The sequence below is a fragment of the Marmota monax genome, unplaced genomic scaffold (assembly GCF_021218885.2).
Source record: "Marmota monax isolate L192 unplaced genomic scaffold, Marmota_monax_Labrador192_F-V1.1 WCK01_AAM20220418_F8-fsc00472, whole genome shotgun sequence".
Lineage (NCBI taxonomy): Eukaryota > Metazoa > Chordata > Mammalia > Rodentia > Sciuridae > Marmota > Marmota monax.
This window is the reverse complement of record NW_026692767.1, coordinates 229,477-243,343: the sequence shown is the minus strand read 5'-3', so window position 1 is coordinate 243,343 and position 13,867 is coordinate 229,477. Positions and strand designations below refer to the sequence as shown.

General features: G+C 45.8%; 1 protein-coding gene across 1 annotated transcript in view; it reads left to right on the top strand.

Moving 5' to 3' along the window:
* The first annotated feature begins 8,023 nt into the window (after positions 1-8,023).
* Positions 8,024-13,867, top strand: part of Ncbp3 (nuclear cap binding subunit 3) — a 36,005-nt gene continuing 30,161 nt past the window's right edge. Inside the window, exons 1-3 of the mRNA XM_058580103.1 lie at positions 8,024-8,248; positions 10,132-10,197; positions 12,321-12,426. Coding sequence (XP_058436086.1) covers positions 8,066-8,248; positions 10,132-10,197; positions 12,321-12,426 — 355 coding nt within the window. The 5' untranslated portion in view covers positions 8,024-8,065. The remainder of the gene's footprint in view (positions 8,249-10,131; positions 10,198-12,320; positions 12,427-13,867) is intronic.

Here is a 13,867-nt window from a genome sequence, read left to right as displayed (position 1 = left end):
CTCAACCCAAGCTTTGCTAAATAGCAAATTACTGTGTCACCTTTGGCAAGTCACGGGAGGAGCCTCAGTTTCTGTTATAATTGGTTCTTGTGACAGTAAATGAAGTCCTTGTGCTAAACACCTGGCACAGTGCTTGTCACAAGGTAAGTACTCAGCAAATGAGACCCTTAAAAGGAAAACATGGAGGCCCTGGACACACTGTGCTCTGCATGACTGGTGTTTGCCCAGCCGTGGGGCTTCTAGCTGGGTGACGCTGGAGACAGACCACAGGGCCTGGCACTGAATGCCCAGAAGGAGAACAAGCCAGAGGCTGCCCAGCATGGCCATCAGCTTTTCCATCTGAAAAACAAAGACCAGGTGTTATGCTTGAATTTGGGACCCTCAAAAGACCACCAGAGACCGACCAAGATCGATGTAAACAGCAAAGAGGTGTTTATTGCGAGTAGCTCGGTCCTCTGCGCACACAGAGCAACTGGTGACGCTGAGAGGCCCCGAGCCCAGGGTTTGCAGCAGTTTTATACACTCTTTGGAGAAGGCAGGGACCCCCACATTCATCATAGCATCTCTTAACAAATCATCACACACCTTGGGAAAATCAAATAACAACTCTAAACATGATTAGCACATTCACTGGCGGGAACAAGTTGGGTAGGGGTGATTGGTTACTACAAGAGGGGGATTCATTTGAACTGATTGGTTTAAGCCAAGAGGGGTGTTCGTGCTGAACTACATGTTTTCCCAACACGTTATCAACCACCATAAACTACTGGGAGGGTCATCTGGCATCCCAGGTATTTCCCTGTCTCATGTTGATTGGTGGCTGTTAGGGGGTTGCTATGGATCCCACCTAGCCTGACTGAGTCAGGGACACCTGGCGCAGCAGACCTCTCCTTATTTGTAGATAAACAACTTAGCAGGGTGGGAATGTGCCTAGGAGTGCTCTGTGGGTCTTTCCAAGGACAAAGGTCATGTCCCTTCCTTGGACAGGCTTTGCTCTGAGGTAGAGGCTGGTTTTTCACAGGCTGCTCTTGTCTGCTTCCTGGCCATCTAGTGAGGGGCTGCCCCAGCTCCCTCCAGAAGGGGTGTTGGCAGCCCATCTCTGCTGCCTCTCCATGTTAGCCCTCACATCTCCCACCTCCTTATTGTTCTCCTGGTTGTGGCCATCAGCCTTCCAATCCTGGCCCTCACAGGCTGCTAAGCACCTACCTGGCCAGGCCCTAGCCCCTCTCAGGGGCTGATCAGTAGGCTTTCTTCTGGGTCTGCTCTCCAGACTCAGGCTCCATCCACGCAATTGCCCTACCCACTGCTTTTCAGGCCTACCCCTTCCTCCAGGGCACTGGCCTTCCCCAATCCCTGCCTTTGATTGTCAAAGGTGGCCCCACCCTCTAAGGCCTATTAGGTAGTAGGAACTTCCAAATTGCTTTTTTTTTTGTTGTTCTGGGGCTTGAACTCAGGGGCACTTAACCACTGAGCCACATCCCAGCCTGTTTTATTTTTAATTTTGAGAGAGGATCTCACTAAGTTGCTTAGGGCCTTGCTGAGTTGCTGAGGGTGTCCTTAAACTTGTGATCCTCTTTCCTCAGCCTCCCAATTTGCTGAGATTACAGTTGTGCACCACCATGCCCAGTAACAGTGGGAGCTTTACAAAGGAACACAGATGCTTAATGTCATTACCTCTGAGTACAACCCTTCTAAGAGGCACCTCGTAGGGAAATAAGCCCAGGGAGCAGTGACTAGCCCAGTGACACATAGCATGTCAGAGAAGAGCCTGTCTCCTGCACACCCACCTCCACCCAGGCCTTCCTACACCAGCTGTCAGAAAAACTGGGAGCCCCACACATCTGAGAGGATCAGAGACAGAGACACTTGTGTTCTTTTTTGTTGTTGTTGTTGTTTTTTGGGGGGGCACTGGGGATTGAACTCAGGGGCATTTGACTACTGAGCCACATCCCCAGCCTTGTTTTATATTTTATATAGAGACAAGATCTCACTGAGTTGCTTAGCCCCTCACTTTTCCTGAGGCTGGTTTTGAACTCATGATCCTCCTGTCTCAGCCTCCTGAGCCGCTGAGATTACAGACATATGCCACTGTGCCTGGCCAGAGATACTCTTCTAGAACTCACTATACAGGGGAGCTGAGCTGGGCAATAGGGGGCCCAGCTGAAGGTTTGGGAGGTACTCTAGGTATCTTGGGCTCCTGATTGCCCACAGATCCTATGCCTGGTTGACCCCTACCCCAAACCCTCTCAGCCTACATGGCAGTCTTAGCCAGGGGAGGAGAGGGAAGGGTGTTCAGAGCCACCAAGAGTTCCAGCTTTTCCAAGGGACACACATAAACACCCCTCAGGTTTCAGGGTCACTCCCACCACGCCCAGGCAGACATACTCACACAGCCTCCCTTTGGGCAAACAAGTTGACCTGTCTACTGGGCTGTCTCTCTGGGAAGCCATGCAGTGGGTGGTGCTGGGTTCTGGGGTCCACTGAGGCCCAGGAGGAGACCAGGAATATCTGGGGAGGAGTCAGTCCTCCCTCTCACCACTGACAGAGCCCCTGGCCTGCAAGGACTGATTCCCTGTGCCACTCTGGCCCCTGCTGGACAAGGCCTCTGAGGTCAACTGTGTTCCTGGGTTCCAGTTTCAGTGACATTCCCTCCCCCATACACACTTACTCAATTCTACCTCTGAGACCTTAGACACATCTGTTTTTCCAGCTAGGATGATGAAGCCTGGGTCCTTTTGACCTTCAGGCGCTGCCTGTCCCCACCCACGCTGTGCTGACCAATTTGTCATCAGCCCATCCTAGCTTTGTGGTCAGCTTTCCTGGTCTTCCCACTGCCTAGGCTCTACCATCTCCAAATCACCTCCTCCAGGAAGCCTTCCCTGGGCCATATCTGTGACATGTAATCTGGTGTCATTGTCTCTCACAAGACTGGGACCAGGGCTTCTGCCCACAGCCTCACTCATTGGCTGAGCCCTCTTCCCAGCTTCTCCCTGCCCACTTACTATTTCCCCCTGCTGAAGATCACTGGAAGGGCATCTCAGCAGAACTGCCGGAACAGGGCCTTCTTTTGGGAAATCCTGTTCTTTGTACTTGATCCCCACTAAGCCCTTTCTCTGCCTGTTTACCTCTGTTTTTTTCTGGTCCTCTGTATTCTGCTCCTCAACCTACAATGCTCAGATCTTAGTAAGAACTACATTTCTGTCCCTTTTGCTTTCGGAAGGCAGCTTCCCTGTACTCCAGCATACTGTCCTCTCTCAGATGCCCTCTGCATGGGCTCTCTGTCCCATCCCCGGCAGGACTGGTAACTATTTGTACTAGCCATGGTCCATGTGGTTGGTAGATGCCCTCTGCACTCTGACCCCCAGCCCTTTGGTTCCCCCCACCCCCACAAACACTCACGGCTTTTGCGCAAGTCTACACTGAAGGAATGGAATCAGAGCTTAAAGCAATAAGGAACTGCAACACTGTGGGCATCTGCTAAATGATTCCTCTCTTGGTCTTCCAGAGTCCAGGAGGGTCCATGCCTAAGTCACTGAAGCTTTCATAGGGAGAGGACATTGCTCTCAGGTGCTCCCTTTTCCTTTAAGGCCATATCTACCCATTTCCCTGGGAACCCCACCCCAACACTGAAAAAGTGCTCCCCCTGTGGTCTGCCTGCTCCCCTCCATTCCCATTCAGTCTGAGCATAAGATTTTAGCCTAGCAATGTGTTACAATCTCCTGGGAAGGGTTTAAAAAGTCCTGAGGCATGGGCCTCCCTCTCAGAGACTGATCCAAAGGTCTGGCTGTAGTCTGGGTATCAGCTTTTTTTAATTTTTAGATTTTGGTACCAGGGATTGAATCCAGGGGCAGTTAACTACTGAGCCACATCCCTAGCCATTTTTGTGTTTTTTTTTTTTTTTTAATTTTTTATTTTGAGACAGGCTCTTGCTAAGTTGCTAAAGCTGGCTTTGAACTTGTGATCCTCCTGCCTGGGCCTCCTAAGCTGCTGGGATTACAGGCATGCACCACCATGCCTGGATGTCAGGTGTTTTTTTTAATGAATAGATTTCAGGTTTTTTTCCAAGTAGTTTCAGATTTCTAGAAAAATTGAGCAGAAAGTACAGACAGTCCCTACCTCCACTTCCTGCCTTCCAGTTTCTCCTGTTATTACCATCTTGTATTGGTTGATTAACCAATTTTGATATGTTATTGCTGTGAAAGTCCAAAGTTCACATTAGGATCACAGTTGGTGTTATAACTTCTATGGTGTTATAACTTCTAAGGGTTTTGACAAATGTATAAGGACATGCACCCACCATTATAATGTCATATTGACATTATAATGCTGCTCCCCCACCCCCAAACCATGGATCAGTTTACTGTCTCCATAGATGTGTCATTTCCAGAATGTCACACAGTTGGAATCATACACACCCAGGTGTGGCGCATCCAGGTAATTTTAAAGAACAGCAGTTGACAAGAGTAGCTCTCATTTGAAGTTGGTAGGGGGTGGTGGGGGTAGATCTGGTGTTCTATGCGTCTAAATCTAGTGTGGACAGAGGCCTCATTTCCTTTTGCTCAATCTATCCAATATTGTCCAGGGCCCTCTATAGCCTGGCACTGAGTTGGACACTGAATTAAACCAACACAGTTCCACCAGCTCTCAAGGCTCTCCTGGTCCATCTCAGGAGTCAGACACTAATCAAGTTGCCATGCATGCGTGCAGATGATTTTGAACTGATATAAGCACTTTATAGAAAATGCTCATGGTAGATGGCTCTTTGAGAGCAGATGGAGAGGCTCCACAGAGGAAGAAAAGATCCAGCTGAGATATAAGTTGAGGAAAAATTAACTAGGCTAAGGGTGGGGAAGGCAGGGGAAGAAAGTCCCTAACAGAAAGATCAGCTAATGCAAGGGCCCTGAGGTAGGAGGGAGTGTGGCACTTTCTAAGAACTGAGGTGGTGATGTGGGCAATGAGGAGAAAGCAGTGCAAGATGAAGCTGGATGGGAGCTGGGTAATGTGTGTTGAAAAGATCACTGGCTACCATGTAGAAGATCAGAGTGGAAGAAATAGAAAAACAGAGATCAGTGAGCAGGCCATTGCAGTGTTCAGACAAGAGGTGATATAAGGGTGACCATGGTGGGTGGAAGCTGAGGGGTGGTAGCTGAGGAGATGGAAAGAAGCACACGGACAAGATATACGCACAAGGCCAGACTGACAAGACTGTCTGGCCGGGCTATGGGGATTGGAGTGGAAGGGGTCAAGGGTGGCTCCTAGCTTCCAGGCTTGCCTACTTGGACTGACTGTTGTGCTACCAGGGAGGTAGGGAACCCATGAATGGACCTCCAAGTGGAGTCTGAGGTGCTTTGAGACATTCAATAGGCAGCTGGCAGGTGGTTTGGAGCTCAGAGATGAGAATGGGCAATGGAGACCTGGGGTTCCTCAGGGTATAGATAGCAGTAGAGCTGGAAGCCATGTATTGATGAGCTAACTTAGGAAGTGAGCATGGGGTGAGAAGAAAGAGAGCCCAGGGCTGAGCCATGATAGACTGTCCCTGCTGGTGGAGGAGAGGAACCTGCAAAGGCACTGCGACAGGAGCAATTGAGATCAAAGAACCAGGGACAGCATTATTACAGAAGGATGCATATGGTTTCAAAAATTAACGAGTGGCCAGTGGCATCCATGATACTGTACAATTAAGAGAGGTGAAGGCCATACAGAAAGTGAGGGAAGAGTCTTTCCAAGAATTTAGCCATATAGTGGTGGGGGACACGGACATAGCTCCCTCCCTGGGGCCATTGGCCTCATGACCTTTTCGTTTCCTATGGAAACTCTTTCTTAATTGCTGACCTGCATATGTTACAAGGATAAAAGTGAACTGGAGGGTTTGGGGTAAGGGAGTTATAGGTGCCTGATTTAAAACTGTGTTAAGGAGCATCTCTGCTTAATTAGCTGGGCTTCACCTCAGGGGACCATTTAGCGGCCTTCAAGCAGCATCTGATTTCACCTTTGAAGCTTATATTACCTCTTATTTATTTTTGTGGTACTGCCTTCCCTTCACAGACATTGGTCTCCTCAAAGCCACCAACGGCTAACAATTCTCTAGACCCAAGTCAGATTTCACTGTGAACTTGTATTTGACGATTCCTTCTTCTTCTTCTTCTTCTTTTAATATTTTTAGCTGTAGATGGACACAATACCTTTACTTTATTTATGTATATGTGGTGCTGAAGATCACAACCAGTGCCTCACAGGTACCAGCCAAGCACTTTACCACTGAACCACAACCCCAACTTGACAATTTCTTCTTAAACCTCTCTCCCCAAGCAGTCCCTATGATCTACCCTCCTGGTTTCCAATGTAATGGTGGGGCCTCTGACCTTAACCCAAAGTTGGCAACCCCAAGCACAAAATTTCTTTGAAATATTCCCTAAAATGCACACAAATGCATTCTACGTATTCAATCCAACTTTGTAACTATTTTGTGCCCTTTTCATCAAGCAAAATCAGTTTTCTAAAAAGTTCTATCTTGAGCTGGGCATGGTGGCTCTCATGCTTGTAATCCCAGCAGCTTGGAAAGTTGAGGCAGGAGGATCAGAAGTTCAAAGCCAGCCTCAGCAACTCAGCAAGACCCTAAGCAACTCAGCAAGACCCTGTCTCAAAATAAAAAATAAAAAAAACTAGGGATGTGGTTCAATATTTAAGCGCCCCTGGCCTCAATCCTTGGGACCAAAAAAAAAAAAAAAAAGTTCCATCTTGTGTTTGTCCTATGGGTTGTCCCCTGCGCCACTTTCTGTTGGCTCCTGTATCTACATAATTATCTCATTTAACTCTCTCAACCTTCTTTGGAGGTAACATGGTTCCACTTTACTGATGAAGGATCTAAGGCTTTAAGGGTTAAGTGGCTTGCCCAAGGTCATACATGTTTTGTCTGACTCTGATCATGTGCTTCCTTGGTTTACAGTTATTTGTCCCTCCATGAATAGAGCTGGTAGGGCTTCAGAGACTCTACGGTCCCAGGCACCTCTTTCTCAAATGGGAAGACAGACCCAGAAAGAGGCTAGAATAGTCTGAGGTTATACAGGGAAGAAGATACAAAATCAGGACTCAGAGCAAAACCTGACAAGGGGCACCTTCTGGAAGCCTAAGCATGCCCTCTTTCTCAATTAGGATCTTATTACAAACATCTGTGGTAAATCTTTGCTCACAGGTCTCTGATGGATGGAGCCCTCAGGAATCAGAAATTGGAGTCCACACTCTGACCTTTGGGTGGGTCACTACCCTCTTGGAGCCTCTTTTTTTTTTTTGCACCGAGGATTGAACCCAAAGGCTTCTGACCACTGAGCTACACCCCTAGCCCTTTTTATATTTTATTTTGAGACAGAGTCTCACTAAGTTACCTAGGGCCTGGCTAAGTTGCTGAGGTTGGCTTTGAACTCTTGATCCTCCTGCCTCAGCCTCTGGACTCGCTAGGGTTACAGTCCGGCGCCACCACACCCATCGTTCAATTTCTTAATACATGAAATGGAGGAAAGAGACAAGGGTTTACATGGTAGTTAACTTTGTAAACCTACAGTCTACTAAGAGGTGATAGAACAGGGCTCATTCTGGGCTCTTGGTGCCAGACTAGGGTGGGATCCAGGCTTTGTCTCTTAAAGAGCCTGCATCTTGGGTAAATTTCTGCCTCAGTTTCCTCACAAGGAAAATGAAAGTAAAAATAAGACTTAATACCTAGGATTGTTGTAAGGGTTCGAGCACTTGGAAGCGTCTGGCACCCTGTGATCCATTTGCAGTTAGCTTTTAGGGCACGTTTAGTCCTCGGTGTGCAACATCGGTAACTTCAGACGTCTCCTCCAAGCCCCGCCCCCGCCCTTACTCGGTCCCGCCTTCACCTCGCTGGGTCCCACCCCAAGCCGGCCCGGTTCCCTCCCGCCACCGGGGGGCGGCGGCGCTAAGGGCCGCTTTCTGGCAGAAGCAGGCGACGCTCTAGGTGACGACCACACTCCTCTGTGGCCAGTGGCGGCGGCGCTCTAGTCGGCGGGTGTGCGGGGCGGGTTGTCAGTGGTGCGGCCGGCAGGCAGCTATGGCGGCCGTACGCGGCCTGCGAGTGTCTGTGAAGGCAGAGGCCCCGGCGGGGCCGGCCTTGGGGCTCCCGTCGCCTGAGGCGGAGTCCGGTTTGGAACGCGGCGAGCCGGAGCCCATGGAGGTGGAGGAGGGCGAGCTGGAGATCGTGCCGGTGCGGCGCTCCCTGAAGGAACTGATCCCGGTACGGGCGGGGGGTGGGGGGCGAGGAGGAGGTCGCGGAGCTAGTGCCCCGCGCCGGAGAGGGCCGGAAGGGGAGGCGGCCAGCGCGCCGGCCGGGGGAAGTCAGGGGAGGAGGAGAGAGGCGCGAGCGCCGGCGGGCGGGGGGCCAGGCGTGAGGAGAGACCCCCGAGCAAGAGAAAGGACGCCGGGGCGCCCGGAAATGGGTGTTGAGAGGACTGGAGGAGGTGGGGGAGAGCCGAGAGAGAGTTGAGGACGCACCCTTTGCTGCCCCTCGGAGCCAGACTGTGCGGGGGAGTGAGTGAGGAGAGACTGGGGTCCACATTAAAGGGGAGTCCCGGGCGGGAACCCAACCGGAGCGACCCAGAGGGAACTGTGAGGTGGCGCCGGCATCCAGATCTCCCTGTGGGTCCCGCTCTGGTAGAATTGGTGTCTGTTAAACATGGCACTCGCTCTTTCTCTTGCGAGGACTGTGCTTGTCAGCAGCAAACAGTATGTTGCTGTTGTGACTTGAGGGTCGTCTTGCCCCCGAGCACCTCCACTGCCTTGTAGCACCTCCACCGTCGCCCCAGCATCTCACTTGCAATGAAATCAAATGATCAGGGACCAGCATTTGTCCTTGGTCTCTTTTACCACAGCGGGGATGGTGAGTGGTGTTTTGCTTGTGGTTTTGTAGTCATATGTCTGGTTCTTAGATCTGGTCTCAAGTCTAGATGACTTAATTGCACACATAATATGAACTATTTGAAAAAACAAAACAAAAACCCTGCATGTCAGCAAGTCTTGCTTTTAAACTGAAGTTATGTGAGTTATGGAAAAAGGCTAAGGTAGGATAGCTAGTGATGGACAACAATAACAACCATGGTAACAACATAATGATATTTGACAGTTACTACATTATGTCATTTAAAAATAACTGCAGTTGTTGGATAGGTAGTATCATCCCTTCATTCATTTTATGCAGCCCCCACCATGTGCCAGGCATAGTCCTATGTGCTAGATCAAGATCAGATTTCCTCCTAGAGTTTGTGTTCTAGTAGGGACACAAGCAAATAAATGATTTCCACTAGTGTTAATGCTTTGAGGAAAAAAATATGCTAATGAAATAGTACAGGGGCCAGGGGGGTGTGCAGAACATAAAGCAGAATGTGATAAGATGGTCAGGGAAGTCCACTGAGACAGTGACAGTTAAGCTGAACCCTACATGACAAAAAGGGGCCAATTATGTGCACAGTGGAAGTGAACATTCCTAACAGGGGCAACAGCAAACACAAAGGGTCTGAGATAGGAACAAGATTGCTTTCTTGGGGAAATGTTAAGTTCTATAGCACAAAGGGGAGAACAGAAAAAAAGGTTAGGAGATAGGCATATATCACGGAAAAGGCCTAGAGAAGTCAAAGTTGTACGATATAATGTAATTAGTGAAAGTCACCCTTGAGACTTACCCCATCCTTTCATTGCACTGTGTGTTTTCCCAGGAGTTTTAAGTGAAGGTTGGGCTTTCTACATTTTGGTGGAGGTTTGTGCTCCACCTGGTGGCCTAATGTGGGAAATCTGTCCTGTCTGGGGTGAGGAGATTAGTGACTCTGCCTCATCTTTAACACTTTTCACAAAAGCCTTTAGATTTTCATTTACATATGTACTTTCAATTGATAAAGGTACTTGAGATTTTGAACAGGCTCTGATCTAGAAAATACTTCTTATTAAGAGTGGTTGATTACTACTGTGGAGTCAGGGGATTGTCTTCTTAATAAGGGGTTGTCAGGGTTTAGGGAAAGGTTGCTGAAAAGAATGACTTTTCAAAAAGAAGCAGTTGTTAGGCTGCCTTTTATCATGGATTTTTCCTCCATTGCTATCAGAATTTCTCACCCTTCCTCTTTGTGTTAGGACACAAGCAGAAGATATGAAAATAAGGCTGGCAGCTTCATCACCGGAATTGATGTTACCTCCAAGGTGAGACAGACCATGATTTATTTATTCAGTTTGACAAGTGAGTAAATTTAATGAACTTGGTCCCTAGGACTTTTGTAGAACAGTAAATATTCTTATCCCCTTTTTTCATTTGTTGCTGGATTAAATTTTTAAATTTCTTGTCATGCAATGGTGTCTTCATGAATCCTGAAACATTCAGGCAGCATTTGTGTATTCTTGCATCCACAAAAAGATGAAATCACTGTATCTAGATTTCTGTGCTTAATCATTTCCAAGAAAGAGTGCTGCACTGGGATTTATTTACTTATTTATATTTTTTTGTGAGGGTGGACACGCACTATTTTTGATGCTATGTCCATTCTGATAAAATGTGTTTTGTTTCCTGAGGGCTCCACCCATCAGAGACCTGTGAGCACCTAGCACATAATAGGCCCGTAGTAAATGTTTTTATTCCTCACTGGTTGCAAACTTAGAAAAATAGTTTCCTAATTGTGTACCTGTCTAAACTTTGAAGATTAAATCAACTAAATTATTCTCAATACTTGAGAGCAAAGATTTACCACAGATGTTTGTAATAAGACCCTAATTGAGAAAGAGGGCATGCTTAGGCTTCCAGAGGGTGCCCCTTGTCAGGTTTTGTTCTGAGTCCTGATTTTGTATCTTCTTTCCTGTATAACCTCAGGCTATTCTAGCGTCTTTCTGTCTCAGATTACTTAAAGACCAAAAGAAAGAACTAATCATTTTCTGGACAGACAAGAAAATAGAACGAAGTGAAGGGCTTGGATTAAAACTAAGTGGTAGAGCGGGGCACGGTGGTATACACCTGTAATCCCAGCAGCTCGGGAGGCTGAGGCAGGAGGATCTTGAGTTCAAAGCCGGCTTCTGCAAAAGTGAAGCACTAAGTAACTCACTGAGACCCTATCTCTAAATAAAATACAAAAAAAAAAAAAAAGACTGGTAATGTGGTTCAGTGATTGATGCCCCTGAGTTCAATCCCCAGAACTAAAAAAAAACCCAAAAAAACCCCAAAACAAAAATAATTAAGTGGTAGAGTGCGTGCCTAATACAAGGCTCTGGGTTCAATTTCTAGCACCCCCCCACCCCAAATAATAATACATAAAGTGAAAGTGTTTTCTTACTATGCTTGAGAAAGAAGCAGACTGTTCTTAATTCTACATCATTTGCCATTATATGAAACAGGTATATGGGGAAAGAGTAGAAGTCCCAGAGTTAGTATCTAAATTGTTACTAAAGGAAAGTAGATTGTTGTTTGTAATAGGAAGACTTTAGTGAAAAGAATTAGCATAACTATTGGGAAATAACAGAAGTGTTGCTGCTTTACCAATCCTCATAAGCTTTCTATAGTCAGACCTTCAATTAGTGTGACAAAGTCAATATACAATTAATGAAGGGTTCCCAAGAGCCAGCCACAGTTGGACCTGGATTGTTTTAGCTCTTTTAAGACACTTACAAAGCTGATTATTTTTTCAGTAAAGCATCAGTGCTTATTGTCACTTAAAAATGAAAACAAGCAATTCTGTGGACTTAAGGATGGAATAGAGGGGTTTCTTTGCTTCAGTGTTATTTTTAAACAGGAAACTAGCTTTAGGGAGTGGACTTTTCAGGCAAACATAATGTGAAAGAGGGTGATAGGTGTGATTACTGTGCCCACATAAAATGTGAAGTGGTGGCAGGGAGTGCTCTTAAAAATAGCATTGAATTTAGAAGATCTGCCCCCTTAGCTAGGAAAAGTACATCCAGCAATTTTTTTTTTTTTTTTTTTACTCATTTATGCCTCAGTTTCTGCAGCTGGAAAATTGAAACGTTCAGATTGTTTAATTGTAATTTGTTGGAGTGATTGCCAATAATAGATGAAACTTCAAAAACATATAGTCATTGAATTCCTGCTATGTCCCAGGCATAGTAATCAACTGTGTTAGGATGGAGGTGATTATAAATTATAACAGTATTACTTTATACCCTCTAAATGCGAATGTCTGATTTTTGCAAAACTCATTCAATGTGCAGTGTTGCTTATTTCTTCTGATTTATTTTAGAGTTGTCATTGATGCATCATGTATTTGTGATTTAACTTTCTGTTTCTATGCTTTACCTCTTTGATTTTTTTTTTCTGGACTTTCTAGGAAGCCATTGAAAAGAAAGAACAGCGAGCTAAGCGCTTTCATTTCCGATCAGAAGTAAATCTTGCCCAAAGAAATGTAGCCTTGGACCGAGACATGATGAAAAAAGGTACAGGGTGTTTTGGGGGCAATTTTTTTCACATTCTTCTAGAGAGTGGCTTTTCCCTGACATTGCCTCATGCTTTTGGCTTTGTCTTGTATGTCCTTTTCTCACCCCAGTACTCCCAACAGAAGGAACTTGTGAAGTCTCCCATTCTAAGATTACCTGTTAAAAATTGAGATGCTGTCAACCATGTCTCAGATGTTAGAGGTGGAAAAAGATTATCTTCCTTAAAGCGGCCCAGAGAAAGAATAGTTAAATGCAGAGATGAGATGAGAACCTATGTTTCTATGGACCATTGCTCATTTTCTGCTTTTATCATAGAGGTTGCTTTTAAATGTAGTGGAAAAGTATCACAGTGGGACCTTTTTCTGGAATTGGAGCAATGTGGGGACTGGTGGGAGAAAGCTGTTAATACTTTCATTGATAATAAATATGTAGAAAATACAAACCACACATTAATATCCTGTTGTCAGAGCAAAACTAATCCTGCCCTGGATTTTAAACCTGTTCCTATAGTTGAACTCATTATTTCATTTTATTTTTGTGTTTTATTGGGGTATTTTGCTCCCCAGAACTCACCTTGACTTATCATGTATGGTAATCTGCCCAGTCTTACAAAGTAATTTATAAATAAAAGGGAAAATTATTCCTTTTAAGTGAGTCTACATCCTTATTTATTATTCTACTCTAATATAAAATCGTGAATGCAAAAGGTCTCCCTCTGTTGAGTTGCAAATTTGTGTTTACGAAGGGCTCAGAAGGCAGCCCTCTGGATGCCTATTGAAGGTTTGTGCTGTGCTGTGTAAGTTTCTTCAGCCTTATGTTATTAATAAAAGCAAAAGCCCAGTAAATGAATGAATGAAAGAATAAATACTATTCTTTTTTGGGAGCTTAGCTTTCTTACCATATTTATTATTTACATATTTATTTTTTATTTGTTTCTCATAGCAACCCTATGAGGAATATCTTATTTTATATTTTGTTGCTGGGGATTGAACCCAGGAACACTTTACCATACTGAGATATATCCCCAACCCTTTTGATTTTTTATTTTGAGATAGGGTCTTGCTAAGTTGCTTAGGGCCACTAAGTTGCAGATTGGCCTTGAACTTGCATTCTTTCTGCCTCAGCCTCCTGAGTTGCTAGGATTACAGGTGTGTGCCACCGTACTAGCAAGGAGATATATATCTTTTTCACTGTTTTATAATGGAGGAAAGAAGCTCTAATAAAGTTTAATAAATTGCCCAGGATTATGCAGTTAATAAAAGTAGAGTCAGGAACTGGGAATATAGCTCAGTTGGTAGAGTGCTTGCCTCGCATGCACAAAGCCCTGGGTTCAATCCCCAGCATCACACAAACAAAAAAAGTAGAGTCAGGATTCCAAACCAGGTTTATCTGACTGGGTGGTCAGAGAAGCTCAATTCTGGGAGCAGCTTTACTCTTTTTC